Below are 16,380 nucleotides of genomic sequence, written 5' to 3'. Positions count from 1 at the left end.
TGTTTCTCATGTGTCCTGGGCAATATGTTGAATGTTTAAAATTATAAAAGTGAATGAAACAGTCCCTACCTTGAAGGAGTTTGCAGTCCATTTGGAAAAAGAAAGAAAACAAAGTACAGTAATAAAGAGTTGTGGTTTGCCCTGCCAGGTTGCTTAGTTGGTTGGAACATCAGCCTGTATACCAAAAGGTTGTGGGTTCGATCCCCAGTCGCAGTGCGTATGGAAGGCAGCCAATTAGTGTTTCTCTCACATTGATGTTCTCCCTCTTCCTTCCTCTCTAAAGTCGATAAACATATCCTTGGGTGAGAATTTAAAAAAATACAGAAAATATTGTAGGTTCTCTTAAAGAAGTATACTTGAGGTTCAAGGAGGGCTAAAGGCAGTGGATCTATTTGGTATTTAGAAAAAACCTCAGTGAAGGTGGCTAACTTTCGTCTTGAAAGATAAGATATTCACCGGTAGGAGTCTAGGTTGGATAGTCTTGGTATTCTACTTGGGTAAGCAGTGTAAGAAATTAGCAGAAGCACAAAATAAAATTGTCTTTCAACAAGTCTTCCTGGAGCATGAGAATTAAGTCACGGAGACCCCATATGTCAAGTTAACAGTTCCCCAAGTTTGATTTTCATCTTAACCATAGGGGTGAGCAAAATGAGGTTTACAGTTGTGAGTACGCAAAACACAGAATTGATTTTTGTATTACGTATTTTTCTATACGAACAACTCTAAATCTACTTTTGAAAGAGTACTCTAAAGACAGCGTATGGGGTAGCTCAAAAGATAAAACTGCTCATGACTTAAACTCTCTCTTTTTTTTCTTTAGCTTCGGCTAATAGACTGGGGTTTAGCTGAGTTTTACCATCCTGGCCAAGAATATAATGTCCGGGTTGCTTCTCGATACTTCAAAGGTCCTGAGCTACTTGTAGACTATCAGGTGAGAAGAGAAAGGCAAATAAAACTTTGGTTTATATGTATTTTGTACATAACTTGTGAAAAACGTCATTTTGTGCTTTGAGCCAAGATCATTTATAAACATCCATGGCTGCCTCTTCTGTGCAAATGTAAAATTTAAAATGTGAATCACCTCAGTTTATCTTCCATAACTTTCGTTTTTGTCTTATGTCAGTGGAATATCCACTGATCCTCATTTGACCCTCGCTGAAGAGAAAATGCACCAACGCTGGCCTTTTCTGATTAGAAACTCCAGAGCCAGTTTGAGGGTGGTCAGCTGAGGGTGACCAGCGTGAGGACTAAACTAAAAAAAAGCCCACTTATGATTTTCATAGATTGTATTCTATATATATATAAAGACCTTTCCCCGACTAAAAATTAAAAAGCCCTCCTCTTCCTCACACAAACGAAATCCTGGGGGAGCACCTTGCATGCCCAGTGCTGCCAGCTGTTATTATCAGAGACCTTGACAAGTTTGGACTCTAGCCCATGAAATGTTTTAATGGGATCTTGAGGATGTGGCTGTGAGCTCAAACATTTTATGTATAAAAATGTTTTTTATATTATTACTTATAGTGGTGAAAACAAATCACTATCCTATTATGGGGAAATTAAAAATCAAATTCTGAGACATTTATGCAACAAAACGCTACACATTAAAGGTTTCCACAGGCTAACAGTATGAGATGTTTTCATGTGAGCGAAAAGGTAGTAATTCAAAATAGTATGTACAGGTTGTTTTCAAATGGGAAATGCATAGAAAACCGAAAAGTAGTATATGAAGATGTTACTGCTGTTTGGACTTTTTAGTGGAGTGATTTTTTTTTTTAATAAAGAGCAGTTTTTTATTTTGAAAATACAGTTCTTGTTATTTTCATTTATAACTGACTTCTTTTTTACTTTAATGCAGATGTATGATTATAGTTTGGATATGTGGAGTTTGGGGTGTATGCTGGCAAGTATGATTTTCCGGAAGGAGCCATTTTTCCATGGACATGACAATTATGATCAGGTGATAAAGCCGTTCCCATTAGGGGGCTTTCTGCTCGAACCTAGGGGTGGCCAGATCTGACTGCTTAGAGACTGCCGTGGATTTTGCTGAAACCCAGATGCCCAGCCCCAACCTGAGACCTGTTAACTCAGAGGGGCCCTAGGATAATTTTCACTTCAGGGCTTGTTCAGCCAGCTCAACATTGAGCCTCATTGGTGTTTTAGGAGCTACCTGTGTAGCCTGTTGAATCACTGAGTTTTCCCCCTAGTATTTTTTCATTTGTGTTGCTTGTTTTGTTTTAAATTATAGATATAAAATAGGACTTTACCTTAGAATCTCCTAATGTGAGTTTTCATTAGAGCTGGGGGTGTCTTCAGTATGTTGGTTTCCACATGGTATTCCTGTGGTCCTTTTGTCTCATTACACAGATTGGACGTGTGTCAGTAGACGTGCAGATGACACTCTTTATACCAGCTCCACTTCCCCTTGAAAGATCAGTTAATACCAGCACCTCTTTATCAGGTGCCATGCGGGGTTGAGGAATATGCTGAAAAAAGATTAGCTCAGCCTCTTGAGTAGTTCACGGTGTATCTAGGAATCTAGATATAAAGGAATCTAACATATAAAGAAAGGGGTTGCAGTTGTAAATGCCAGAGTAGACAGGTGTGGGAGTGAGTGGTCTGAGTGTGCAAGAGGAGCTTCGCCAGAGAAGTGGCACCTTCAGCTGGATTGTGAGGGGGACATCTTAAGCCTTCATCGGGGACACATTTCAAGGGGAAGGTTATAATTATTTTTTTCTTTTTGACACTGTCACATTGAGTACTGATTTAGGGAATTTTATGTGGAAATCCATTCCTGGGTGCATAGAAATTCGATTTAAATCAGGTGTAATGTTCATTAGCCATGATGATCCCTTTCTGTTAATCTAGTCACGGTTATTGTTTATTTAATCATGTAACATGTTTGTTTGTGTGGGGTTTTGTCTTTTTTTCCCTCCTAGTTGGTGAGAATAGCCAAGGTACTGGGGACAGAAGATTTATATGACTATATTGACAAATACAACATTGAATTAGATCCACGTTTCAATGATATCTTGGGCAGGTGAGTCATAAAATTTATTCATCAGTGCCTTAAGCACTTTAGGTGTACTTTGTAAATTGACACTTTGAAATGTTTTTACTGGGATCTTGAGGATGTCGGCCCTCAGAAAATAGGTTCTCTTTACCGACATTGCTGAAGTGTCAGTGGCTCAGTGGTGTAAGTGCGGCTCGGGCATGCTGTGGTAAGAGCAGTGGGTTGAATGGCCATTTCCCAGATCTACTTACAGGATTCTGCGTGTGGAGATCATCGTCAGAGTATTCCTGTAAAATGAATGGAATGTCAATTTCAGTAGAAGGGTCACAGTTGACTCAAATATCAAATTGGGTTTTTTAAATTTTTTTACAGTATATTTTATTGATTATGCTATTAACTAATCCATTTTTTCTCCCCTTTATTCCCCTCTGCCCTGCAACCACCTCCCACCAACATCCCCCTGCCCCTTAGTTCATGTCCGTGGGTGGTACGTACAAGCCCCTTGGCTTCTCTATTTCCTATAGTATTCTTAACCTCCCACTGTCCACTTTGCACCAACCATTTATGCTGCTTATTCCCTGCACCTTTTTTGCCATTTTCATCCCTCCCCCTCCCCACCGATAACCTCCCATGTGATTTCCATTTCTATGATTCTGTTCCTGTTCTACTTGTTAGTTGTGGGTTTGTTGTCCTTTTACTGTTCATAGTTTTGATCTTCTTTTGCTTAGATAAGTCCCTTTAACATTTCATATAATAAGGTCTTGGTGATGGTGAATTCCTTTAACTTGACCTTATCTGGGAAGCACTTTATCTGCCCTTCCATTCTAAATTATAGTTTTGCTGGATAGAATAATCTCGGATGGAGGCCCTTGCCTTTCATGACATGAAATACTTCTTTCCAACCCCTTCTTGCCTGCAAGGTTTCTTTTGAGAAATCAGCTGATAGTCTTATAGGAACTCCTTTGTCAGTAAGTGTTTCCTTTCGTCTTGCCTTGCTGCTTTTAGGATTCTGTCCTTCTCTTTAATCTTGGGTAATGTAATTATGATGTGCCTTGGTGTGTGCTTCCTTGGGTCCAACTTCTTTGGGACTTTCTGGGCTTGCTGGACTTCCTGGAAGTCCTATTTCCTTTGCCAGATTGTGTAAGTTCCCCTTCATTATTTTTTCAAATAAGTTTGCAATTTCTTGTTCTTCCTCCTCTCTTTCTGGCACCCCTCCTGATTGGGATGTTGGAACATTTAAAGTTGTCCCAGAGGTTCCTAAGCCTTTCTTCATTTTTTTGAGTTCATGTTTCTTCATTCTGTTCCGGTTGGATGTTTCTTTCTTCCTTCTCAAAATCATTGATTTTAGTCCAGGTTTCCTTCTCTTCACTGTCGATTCTCTGTATATTTTCATTTCACTCTGCAGAGCCTTTATTTTTTCCTCTATTTTGCAACCATACTCAACCATTTCTGTGAGCATACTGATTACCAATGTTTCAAACTCTTCATCTGATAGGTTGGCTATCTCTTCATTGCTTAGTTGTATTTTTTCTGGAGCTTTGATCCATTCTTTTATTTAGGTTATATTTCTTTGTCTCGGTACTCCTGTTATGTTGTAAGGGGCAGAGCCTTAGGTATTCACCAGGGCCGGATAACCCACATCACTGTATTTGAGAGGGGAGTCAGAGAGAGAACTATGCTGCTTGCTCAGCTCTCACCCTGCTGATTGGGCCCTTCTGGTGCTGATTCCCAGGTGGGTGGGTTTGTGTACACCTGGGACCCTGTAGGTCTCTCCACCGAACTCTCCTGTGAGGCTGGGAGTTTCTCCTGCTGCCACAGCCCCCACAACTTTTTACAACCAGAGGGTTTTGAGTCTTTCTTTTTCCTCCCCGGAACGGGTTGGAAATGGGTTGGGTTGCGTGGTCTGTCTCACTCCCCAGTTGTTCCTCTCAGTTTATCTGCATGCGAATGTGGGACTGCAAATGTAGGAAGGCCCTTACCACAAGTCCTCTCCACCCACTCCGCCCATCTCCACCTCTCCTACTGGTCTGGATGAATGTTTTCTTCTTTAACTCCTTGGCTGTCAGACTTCCATACAGTTCAATTTTCTGGCAGTTCTGGTTGTTTTTTTGTTTTTACATTTATTGCTGTCCTTTTTGTTTCTCCTTCGTTGTGCAAGGAGGCAAAGTATATCTGTCTACTTATTCTCCATCTTAGCCGGAAGTCAGATACTGAATTATCTTGATTTAGCTTGCTTCTCCCAATGACAAAACCCAGTCTGAGTGAAAGAAGTAGTAATAGAAAATGTATGCTTCCGGACTGATGTGCAGTGAACTCTGAAAGTAGTGGCTAGACGCAGTACTAATTCACTCACTGCTCGCCAGGAGGTGGACTTCCCTGGGGCAAAGGCTGTGCTGCCCAGGGGCAGAGATGCTAGGGGTGTGGGGGTGGGAGAGGCCTGGTGAGCCCAGCCACCCGACCCGCCTTAGTGTGCAGAAGCACCCAGTCCTATAAAGTAACCTGAATTACGTTTTGTAAAATTATGAGGACTCAGAATTATCTTTCGTATGACTCTGTTCTTTTCAGTCTCTTCAACTAGCTTGGTTGTATACCCAGTGACAGAGCACTATAAAACTACTCTCTTGAGTTTTGATTTCTTTTTTTTTTTTTTTTAAGATTTTATTTATTTTTAGAGATAGGCAAAGGCAAGGAGAAACAGCGAAGGAAAAACAGAAGAAGAAAGAGAGAGGGAGAGAAACATCAGTATGTGGTTGCCTCCTGTGTGCCCCCAACCGGGGATGTGGCCTGCAACCCAGGCATGTGCCCTGGCTTGGCTGGGAATTGAACCGTGACCCTTTGGTTCTCAGGCCCACACTCAGTCCACTGAGCCACACCAGCCAGGCTTGGGTTTTGATTTCTTTTTGCTAGTGCCTGGGCTATTAGCCACTAAGGAAAACATAGGGATGAAATGTTGGGCTTTTCTGCCGCCCCTTGGTTCGTTTCTCATTACCGCCTTTGACTCTGCAGACATTCCCGTAAGCGATGGGAGCGCTTTGTCCACAGTGAAAACCAGCACCTTGTGAGCCCTGAGGCCTTGGATTTCCTGGACAAGCTGCTGCGATACGATCACCAGTCACGGCTCACTGCAAGGGAAGCCATGGAGCACCCCTATTTCTGTGAGTCCACCTGTCTGGTCCACAGACCCTGTGCGGGCCTGCCCAGTAGACTGCACAAGGCCACAGAACGTATGTGCTGTGAAGAAAGCTCTGGACTCGTGGAACCTGCAAAGGGCAGTTGGAATCCCAGCTCCGCTTAGCTCGTGGCGAGGTTTTTTTCGCCCACAGGGAGCCTCGGCTTCTCCAAATAGTGACAGTAATGGCAACTGTCTTACAGAATTGTTGGAGGGATTCTCGTCTAACAGTGCTTAATATGGTTGCTCCTCAGTAACTGCTTTTCTTACTGTATGGGTGACACTTTTCAGTGGCTAGATAGTCCGGAATGGTTGGATTATAACAAATAGCCCTGTGTCTGTCCGCTATCTCTGGTTATCATTTGTTGGAGAGATCCAAGGAAGTGTGAGCATTTTGACTGAGGGTTGTGAGTGTAGCTAAGTGTGCTGTTCTGGGTGAAAATGTCACTTAGCCCACCCATCCTTCCTGTGATGTCGGCTTCAGCATTGGGCTGTTCCTTGGAGTGGTAAGGTGGTTTTGTAGTTCATCGATTATACTGTTGCCCAGTGTCCTGTAGCTGAAGCAGACTGACATGACATCTGTGATGACAGCACTGATTCGCACAGCCTGTGGCTTTGTCCTCTATGGCACCTGTGTGACCAGCTGGGTTGTAGACTGCAGTAAGATCAGTTCACTCTGATAATAAATACTCTCCAGGCTAGTCAGATTATGTTGTCTCATTAAACTCTAATGGGATTACTTTTAAAAATTAGTTCTACCCTGGATAATTACCCCATCTTCCCGCCATTTAGTTTAGGAGGTTGCCTTTACTAGTTTGGCAAGAAAGATGATTCTGTTTTCTGTTACTTGTCTAATTCATGGTGCAAACAAAGCCACCTTAAGTTTTTCTGGGAATAATACAAAGTACATGTAAAATTCGGAGAGTGAGGATGACTGTTTTAAGACCATTAGTTTAATCATTAAGCACAACAGAACCTAACATTTTTGCCTCTTTTTTTCTAGACACTGTTGTTAAGGACCAGGCTCGAATGGGCTCATCTAACATGCCAGGAGGCAGTACGCCTGTCAGCAGCGCCAATATGATGTCAGGTCAGTTCATTGTTAAATCTCTTGGTTTTTAAAGATTTTATTTGTTCTTTTAAAGATTTTGTTTGTTCATTTTTAAGAGAGATGGGAAAGGAGGGAGAAGAAGAGGGAGAGAAACATCAATGTGTGGTTGCTTCTCATACACCCCTACTGGGGACCTGGCCCACAACCCAGGCGTGTGTGTGCTCTGACAGGAATCAAACCCGTGACCCTTTGGTTCACAGACTGGCACTTAATCCACTAAAGCCAACCAGCCAGAGCTTGCTTTTTTCTTTTCTTTTTTTTTTAAGATTGATTGATTGATTGATTTTAGAGAGGGGAAAGGGAGGGAGAGAAACATCAATGTGTAGTTGCCTCTTACATGCCTCTAACCAGGGACCTGGCCTATAGTCCAGGCGTTTGCCTTGACCTTGAATTGACCCTCGACCTTTTCAGGTTGCAGGACACTCCCATCCCAGTCAGCCACACCAGCAGGGCTTTTGATAAATTTCTAAGAAAACAAAAGGTAGAAGTCAGTTATTCTTTTTTTAAAAAATATATTTTATTGATTATGCCATTACAGTTGTCACATTCCCTCCTTCACTCTCCTCCACCCTGCACACCCCTCCCCCACCATTCTCCCCCTTTCGTTCATGTCTATGTGTCACAAGTTCTTTAGATTCTGTATTTCCCGTAGTATTCCTGCCCTCCCCCTGTCTATTTTCTACCTACCGTCTATGCTACTTATTCTCTGTACCTTCTCCTCCTCCCACTCCCCTGTTGCTAACCCTCCATGTGATCTCCATTTCTATGGTTCTGCTCCTGATCTAGCTGTCCTCTTAGTTTGCTTGTTTTAGGTGTAGTTGTTAATAACTGTGAGTTTGCTGTCCTTTCACTGTTCATACTTTTTTATTTTCTTTTTCTTAGGTAAGTCCCTTTAGTATTTCATATAATAAGGGCTTGGTGATGATGAACTTCTTCAACTTGACCTTATCTGAGAAGCACTTTATCTGCCCTTCCATTCTAAATGAAAGCTTTGCTGGATAGAGCAGTCTTGGCTATAGGTCTTTGGATTTCATGACTTGGAATACTTCTGTCCAGCTCCTTCTTGCCTGTAAGATCTCTTTTGAGAAATCCGCTGACAGTCTGATGGGTACTCCTTTGTAGGTGACTGTCCCCTTATCTGTTGCTGCTTCTAGAATTCTCTCCTTCATTTTAATCTTGGCTAATGTAATTATGATGTGCCTTGGTGTGTTCCTTCTTGGGTCCAACTTCTTTGGGACTCCCTGAGCTTCCTGGATTTCCTGGAAGTCTATTTCCTTTGCCAGACTAGGGAAGTTCTCCTTTATTATTTGTTCAAATAAGTTTTCCACTTGTGGCTGTTTATTTTCCCCTTCTGGTACCCCTATATTTCAGATGTTGGAACATTTAAAGATGTCCTGGAGGTTCTTAAGCCTCTCCTCATTTTTTTGAATTCTTGTTTCTTCCTTCTTTTCTTTTTGGTTATTTCTTTCTTCCTTCTGGTCCACTTCCTTGATTTGAGTCCCAGTTTCCTTTCCAGCACTATTGGTTTCCTGTGCATTTCCCTTCATTTCAATCAGTTTAGCCTCCATATATTCCTCTAATTTGTGGCTAAAATCGACCGATTCTGTGAGCATCCTGATCACTAGTGTTTTGAACTGTGCATCTGAAAGGCTGGCTATTTCTTGGTCACTTAGAATTATAGGCTCTGGGGCTTTGAGCTGTTCTTGAGTCCTAATGCTTGGTCTGTTTGTACCTGTTCTGTTTGAGGGGCGGAGCCTTAGGTGTTCACCAGGGCCGGGCGACCCAGTCACTGGATCGTGCTGCTGTATGTGGGGGCGGGGTCAGAGAGGGGGAAAATGGTGCTTTGCTCTGCTCTCTCTCAGATTTCTGTCCCCTATGCAGCTTCTCACATGCAAATTGGGCCCCTCTGGTGCTAGTTCCCGGGTGTGTGGGCCCATGTACTCCAGGACCCTGTGGGTCTCTCCAGTGAACTCTCTGTGAGCCCAGGAGCCTCTCCTGGCCCCTCGACCCCAAGAACGTCATTACAGTTGGTGCTTTCAGGCTCTTATTCCCATTTGCTGGACAAATGGATGACAGGACATCCATTTGGTGGGAGGCTTTGCAGCCAGAGGGAAGAACAGAAGTTCCAAGTTCTTTTCTAGCTCCAACTCCAAGATAATGTGAATTGAAATAAGGAATCTGCAAAACTATGTCCAGGACCAGGAGTGGACAAAAACGCATAATCACATTCCTATATATGATTTTTATATGAATGTCCTTATAAAATTATATTCTTGTATATGCATTAAATGTTTCTGTAAGGAATACACCCGAGAAATGGTGCCATAAGTTGGCCAGTTGACAGGGTAAGGGAGATTTTTTCATTGTATAATCTGTTTTAAACCTTTTGTATTTTGAGCCTTATAAATATATTGGCTGCCCTGGCTGATGTAGCTCAGTGGATTGAGCGCAGGCCTGGGAACCACACATTGATATTTCTCTCCCTCTCTCCTTCCCTTCCCCTCTAAAGATAAATAAATTAAAAATATATATATTGGCTGTTCAAAAACCATTTTGAAATTTCAATAACTGGCTGACTGAGAACTGTTAACAGGTAATTGTCCTCTCATTCCGATCATTAGATAAGTGGAAGAAACTAAATGCAAATAAACTCTCAAACACTATTTTAGCTTAGAACCGGGTGCTCCTTTCCCCACCAGGTGGACTTTGAGGAGTTTTGAAGTCCTAGCCAGCAGCTGGCGTAGGCACATGGGCTTTGACTCTAGCCCTCAGCTGTTTCTTACGGCAGCGACTGGCCACGTGTGGCTATTTACAGTAACTACAATCAGTTTCTTAGTTGTGCTAGCCACATTTCAGGTGCTTAGTAGCAACGTGGGGCTACCGGCCACTGTGCCAGCACAGGTTACAGAGCAGAAATCTGTGCAGTGGCCCCAGATGGGCCTCAGCTGGAGTCCATGCATAGTTGCCAACCTGACTAGCTTTTCACCTTGGACAGACTGCTTAAACTCACCAATCATGGACTTCTTTACTTTTTAAATGTATTAGAACTTTCCATTTTAACTTAATTTGTAAGAATTTAATTTGAAATTAGTTGAATTTGTGAAAATCTGGCTAAGGAGATCCCTTCAATAAACAGAATTGTTGCTGCGTCACTTGGAGGGTGGTGCCAGGGAAAACTGGTGACAATGTTTCCACGGCTGGCGTCCCTGGCTCACTCTCGGGTGTTTTCTTTCAGGGATTTCTTCAGTGCCAACCCCTTCGCCCCTCGGACCTCTGGCAGGCTCACCGGTGATTGCTGCTGCCAACCCCCTCGGGATGCCTGTTCCGGCTGCCGCTGGCGCCCAGCAGTAGTGGCCCCTCCTGTCCCCTGATGCCTGAGCAGAGGTGGAGGAGGCCACTCCCTCCTTGATGCAGCTCGCGCCGGGCAGGGAGGGGGAAGTACTTACGAAGCACCGTGTCTGAACCGTTGCTTGTGGAATTACAGTAGTTCAGTCATAAAAAAATGATAATAGGCTGATTTTCTTTTCCTTTCTTTTTTTCTTTCTTCTTTTTTAACTCGAACTTTTCATAACTCAGGGGATTCCCTGAAAAAATACCTGCAGGTGGAATATTTCATGGGCAAATTTTTTCTCCCCTTCTGAATTCAGTTCCTCATCACTAAAGAACAAAGATAAACCAGCCTCAATTCTAGCTGCTGCTATTGGGGGGAGATTCTTTCCCTGCCCACCATTGCTCCCCTATTATCCCACACTTTGGGGGTTTGTATCTCATTTTGTTTTTGAGAGATTACAAAAATGTAGCTTTTTCAAGAGAGGTAGGAAAGAAGGGGGACCCAAGTATAAAAGCAGCGTCCTGCTAGTCATTTACATCTCTTAACTCCAGAAGTGCTTCAGTGGGGTTATCCTGGTGAATCTAGTGGAAATAAGTCTTAATAGTTACATTGAAATGCTGAAAAATTACCCCAAGTCCTGAAAACTTCTGTTCAGTACGAATCATGTCTTACTGACCTGACCCTAAATCTAACTCACTTATAAATTTAGTTTCAGTTTAGTTTAAAACTTGAATAACCTTCCCTTCCAAGCTCCTTACCTTGGTCCTCTCCCCTTCATCTCCCAACATATAGCTGGTAGGAGCGGGGAGGCACAGTCTTTCTCAGTTTCCTTGGACTTGGCCATTTTGAAATCAGTTGGTACTGGGTATAACTTACTGCTTTTTACAAAAGAAAAAAAAACTTTGTTTATATGGGTTTCATGCTAACAACGCTTTAAGAGCTAATGGGAGATGTGGCCACACTTTCATTTTAAGCTTTCTACCTTTTTTTCCTCCTGCCTTCCCCTCTCCTCACATGCCATCCCTGGAGAAGACCTGCCCCTGGGTCTCGTAATTGCATCTGAGAGGGAGGGGCGGAGCCACGGGCTCCGGGGAAACTGAAACAGTAGCCCTGTAATTACGGGAAAATGATCAACTCTTGTTACAGTCCTGCCACCCCTTGCTGTGTGTATATATAATACTTTGTCCTTCATATGTGAAAGATCCAGTGTTGGAATTCTTTGGTGTAAATAAACGTTTGGTTTTATTTATCAAGGTTAGATTTAAGTTCCCTGTGTAAAGGTCTCGCTGGGTGGGTGTCTCACGTTCACATCCGAGGGGCCTGCAGCCCTGTACCGTGGAGGCTTCCTAAGCTCCCGTTTTTATACACCCCTCGTTCGACCCATGGTACCGGGCAGGGCAGAGAGGCCTTAAAAAAGCACCACAAGCCAAAGCGTCTCTGGGGATTAAGGATCCTTTGCCATAAAACTCATTTTGTGTCTCAGCAGTGCAGGGATTGAGGATGGGGAAAGTCGCCAGTTTTCGTGTGTTTGTGTGTATGTAAAGTGGATTTTCCACTGTAATCCAACCACCTAAGTTTATCAGGTGCTTCACTGAGGAAGCCTAGTTTTTTAAGCACAATAGCAAAACCATCAGCTCTGTATTTTCTCCTGTTATTTCATTACAGTAGCTGCTTGTGGGGACTAGGAAAAATTCTTCCAACATGTTTTAAAGCCTAAAGTCTTAGTTCCCCATTCTCCTACCTTTATGGATTCATAAGCCTTTCTCACCTGGGCGCCATAGGTAAATGTAATTACTTGAGGAGTTGAATTTAATGAACTTAACCTAACTTTGTAACCCACCTTGGCTCTAGAAACTTTATCAAAGCAATGGCTTAAGTGAATATAATGGTGAGCTTCAGAGAAAGCTAACGCCTCCTTTTATGATGCTTCTCAACTGTAGGGAAAACATTCGGACTGCGTGGCGGGGTGGTTTCTTTCCTTGCGGCCACTTAGAGTGGATATTTATTGTTCTTGACCCTTTAATGCCCTAGAATGCTGTGGGGGTTACCGTGTTGAATTTGTGCAGAAGCTAAAAAGCACCAGATGTGCCAGAGATGCAATTTGTGATGACATTTGCACTGGATTGTGATTTGAACAGGACACTTACGACTAATAAGTTCTTTCTCTTTAGGTGGGGAGGAGGGTTGTAAATGGAGACTTCACACCCCACCCATGTAGCTCAGAGTCTAGATGTAGCAGAGGCTGATGTGGGGAGCCGCAGGCTGCTGAACCTCCCTCCACGCATCAGACCTTGCAAGAAACTGAAGGTGAACGCAGAGGACTCTGAAATGCCACCCAAGAGCCTTTGAAAAGAAACAGAATTTTTTTTTAAATGCTACTTAAGGAGTCACTGCAGAAGCATGAAAAACCGACCCAGTCGGGTGGGGGGGGTGGGGGGGCAAGGGTTTACAGAGTAACAACTTCTTTGTTGTTGTAAATTACCTCATCTGTATACCTTGTATTGGGACACGATTTCTCAGCACTACCTGTGTCTGCGTTGATCAGACCGCAGGAGATGGACGGAATAATGCCAGTATAAAACAGTTGTGTTGGCAATTACTATGAAAGGGTTTTTTTAAGTAATTTTTAGCTTTGTTTGAAGTGGGTTTCCCCACCCCCCACCCCCCGTTTTTTAAGTTTGAAGTCAGAAGTCCCCCACTCCCTCTGGATTTATTGGTTGTAACTGTATTGTAATTGGTATAACTGAAACATAACTGTGCTGGGAAGAAGTTGTGCCATGAAGGTCTTTAATTTTTTTTTTTTTAAATAAAAACATTTAAACAAATGAAATACCCCTGCAGCCTGAGCAGTATGCTTCTCCAACCGACACCGTGTTGTGGTAAGATGGCTGTGTCCTCACGAACTTCAAAGTTAGTATCGGGCTGATGGAGATTTGAAGTGGGATAGTTAAAGATGGGTTGAGGAGTGCCGAAGTCGGGGAGTCTTTGACACAGAGACAGTGGAAAAGAGCATGACGTTGCTGCTAAACAGGCCTGGTGCCATTCCTGCCCTTGTCACGTAACTTGGCTGCTTGGCAAGTTACTTAACTCATGAGTCAGCTTCGTCTGTAAAAGGGGGCCACTGCTTCCTTGGGACTGAATCTGTAAATGTCAGGTGTTTGGCACCTGTCAGGCCCTCGGTAAACCTAATTTCCTTGGCCTCCTGGTATGGAGGGTTTGGTCTTGGTCCTGGCTTTGCTCCTAGTTGAGCAGACGAGCTCTGGGTCTCTCCAGATCTCTGCGTGTCTTCGGTCCGGAGACCAGGTGAATTGCCTTCTGAGTTCCTTTCTCATCTCTGACACTGATTTAGAAAGTTTGATGCTTAAATGCAAAGGTCCATGGAGATACCTCGTTCACAGCAGAAAAGACCTCCCTGCGGAAGGTCAGCTTTGGAGATGCCCCCAGTGCTGGGGGCAACTTGGCGAAGTTGTGGTGCCTGGGATGAAGGTGTTGTGCGGGTGAGCTTTTGGGGACCTGGGTGGCAGCTTAAGTCAAGATCACCAGGAAGACTGGTGAAAGAGGTGAGGCTGAGTTTACTTACCAGTGCCAAATGAATAAATTCTACAAAAGTACATACTTAAATTGCCTTTTGTTTCTTGTTTAATTACAAATTTTTTAAATTAAGTGCTGTTATCCCAAATCCCTAAGTTCATTTAAATCTATCAATCTCCTATTGCATAAGTTCATGCAATCTTCTATTGCATACTGTCTTACGGCATCTGCATATTCTCAGTACTGGGAGTTGGGAAGTAATGGTTTAGATAAAAGAAACTATTGTGTAATATATCTGAAATAGCTAACATGAACTCCAGTTTCTAGTATTAATTCCTATCTTATACATGAAAAATACAGGAAGATGACATTGTTAGAGACAGGAATGTATTTTGTAAAAACAAATTTTCAGAGTATGGTCATTATTATAGCCCTAAAAGTACTAGAGAAATTGGAGATTGATTTAGTGGTTGACATAATTGGGAATTTCCGTTTCCTTTCCGTCTTTAAATTTTATTTTGTCTCACCTGTTGACAACTGTAATTATAAGTAAAACTGACCGAGTGTCTCTTGAAAAATCTAGTTTTGTCATCTCCATCCAAAGATTTCCACCACCAGATGCTCTCCTTAGAGTTGGGTTTGAGTAGTTCTGTTATTAATGTTCGCCTACCTCCTGCTAGATAGGTAATTCCTCCTCCCTTAGGAACTAAGTTTTAGGGACTGTTGGCTGATCATTAGTGATCTGCATGCTAGTGAGGCTGTCTTCCCAGAGCCTTTCCCTCCCTTGAGGAAAAAGTAAGCTAAAATGCTTTGAAGTAAAGTGGTCCCCAGTTCCCTCCTCAGGATGGGTCTAGAGCCCTTGATCTTGGCCCTGGCAATTGTAGCTGAGCCGGTTGGACATTGTTCCCCCAATAGAAGGGTCGCTGGTCCCGTTCCCAATCAGGGCATGTGCCTGGGTGGTGGGTTTGGTCCCCGGTCCAGGCAACTGATGGACGTTTATCTTGCATTGACATTTCTCTCCCTCTCCCTCCCTTCCCCTCTCTCTAAAACTAAATAAAATATATATATTTAAAAATCTCTTGATCTTAGCTGATGCTCTACCCTATCTAAAGTGCCTTCCTTCTTCTCCCACTGCCATCACTACCACCATCTCATTGCCCTTTTTGCTTAACACCTGAACTTCTTAGGGTATTATTTTGTTGATTTATTGTCTCTCTCCCACGTGCATGTAAAATCCTGATGACTCCCTGGCTGTTGTGACTCTGGATTGAGTGCCAGCCTGCAAACCAAAAAGTCTGGTTTGATTCCCAGTCAGGGCACGTGCCTGGGTTGCAGGCCCAGGTCTTCAGCAGGGGGCGTGTGAGTGGCAACCAGCTGATGTTTCTCTCCCTCTCTTTTTCTCTTCCCCTCTCTCTGAAAATAAATAAATAAAATATTAAAAAAAAAACTCCCTGGTGACCTATGTCTAACCAAGCTGTGAAGTGTGCCAGGATTCTGCAGGGTTGAAGAATGAGTGGAATAGCACAAGGACATGGCTTAGCACCACACCAGGCTCAAAATAGATGCTCAGTAAGTGATGAGTTCATTCTCTCCACATCCACCTTCCCACCGCACAGTAAGTTAATACAAGTACTGTTGCATAAAGAGCATCTGAAGATCAGGAGAAATTTGTCCTTATTCTTGCAACTGGAGTGATAAGCTACAAGCCCCAGACTGGATTAACATGGTAAGATGTTTGTTTAATGAGCCCCTGATGGAATTATAAGAGACTGAAGTCTAAACAATGATCCTCACCAATTTAGTAGACAAGGATGCTAAAATATCTGCCTTCCATCGCTTATCTATAATAATACGAAATTCAGACTATTTTCCAAGTGGAACAGACACGGGGTGTCACAGATGGTCTGTTTCTGTAGTCTGATGTGAACAAGTCCTTTCTGGATTTTAGGACCTTGTACGTCTGTGTTAAATTTAACCACTCGGGAGAAGCAGCCTGGTAGAACTGCAGATGTCCTGGTTCTAATCAAAGGCCTGTCTGGCTGTGTCGTTTTGGATCAGTTACTTAACCTCTCTGAACCTTCACAGAGACTTGACTTATTACTGTAAAGTGTTTTAGACAAGTACCAAGTTACAAAGAAGCTGTGACACCCCCGTGAACCTACCACCCAAGGTACATCTACACGAGCAATGCAGATGATAAAAGGATCATACCTCCTTTTCCTTCC

General features: G+C 43.0%; 1 protein-coding gene across 2 annotated transcripts in view; it reads left to right on the top strand.

Annotated features, from left to right (window-relative positions):
• CSNK2A1 (casein kinase 2 alpha 1) overlaps window positions 1-13,454 on the top strand; it is a 55,880-nt gene extending 42,426 nt beyond the window's left edge. For both annotated transcript variants that reach the window (XM_037044258.1, XM_037044259.1), the window contains 6 exons: window positions 821-931; window positions 1,859-1,960; window positions 2,940-3,040; window positions 6,020-6,168; window positions 7,186-7,272; window positions 10,529-13,454. In XM_037044258.1, the coding sequence (XP_036900153.1) occupies window positions 821-931; window positions 1,859-1,960; window positions 2,940-3,040; window positions 6,020-6,168; window positions 7,186-7,272; window positions 10,529-10,644 (666 nt within the window). In that variant the 3' untranslated portion in view covers window positions 10,645-13,454. The remainder of the gene's footprint in view (window positions 1-820; window positions 932-1,858; window positions 1,961-2,939; window positions 3,041-6,019; window positions 6,169-7,185; window positions 7,273-10,528) is intronic.
• The last annotated feature ends 2,926 nt before the right edge of the window (window positions 13,455-16,380 follow it).

Source organism: Sturnira hondurensis, unplaced genomic scaffold (genome assembly GCF_014824575.4).
Source record: "Sturnira hondurensis isolate 20B ecotype Veracruz unplaced genomic scaffold, ASM1482457v3 Scaffold0004136, whole genome shotgun sequence".
In the NCBI taxonomy this organism is placed as follows: domain Eukaryota; kingdom Metazoa; phylum Chordata; class Mammalia; order Chiroptera; family Phyllostomidae; genus Sturnira; species Sturnira hondurensis.
This window is presented reverse-complemented; position numbering and strand designations above follow the sequence as displayed.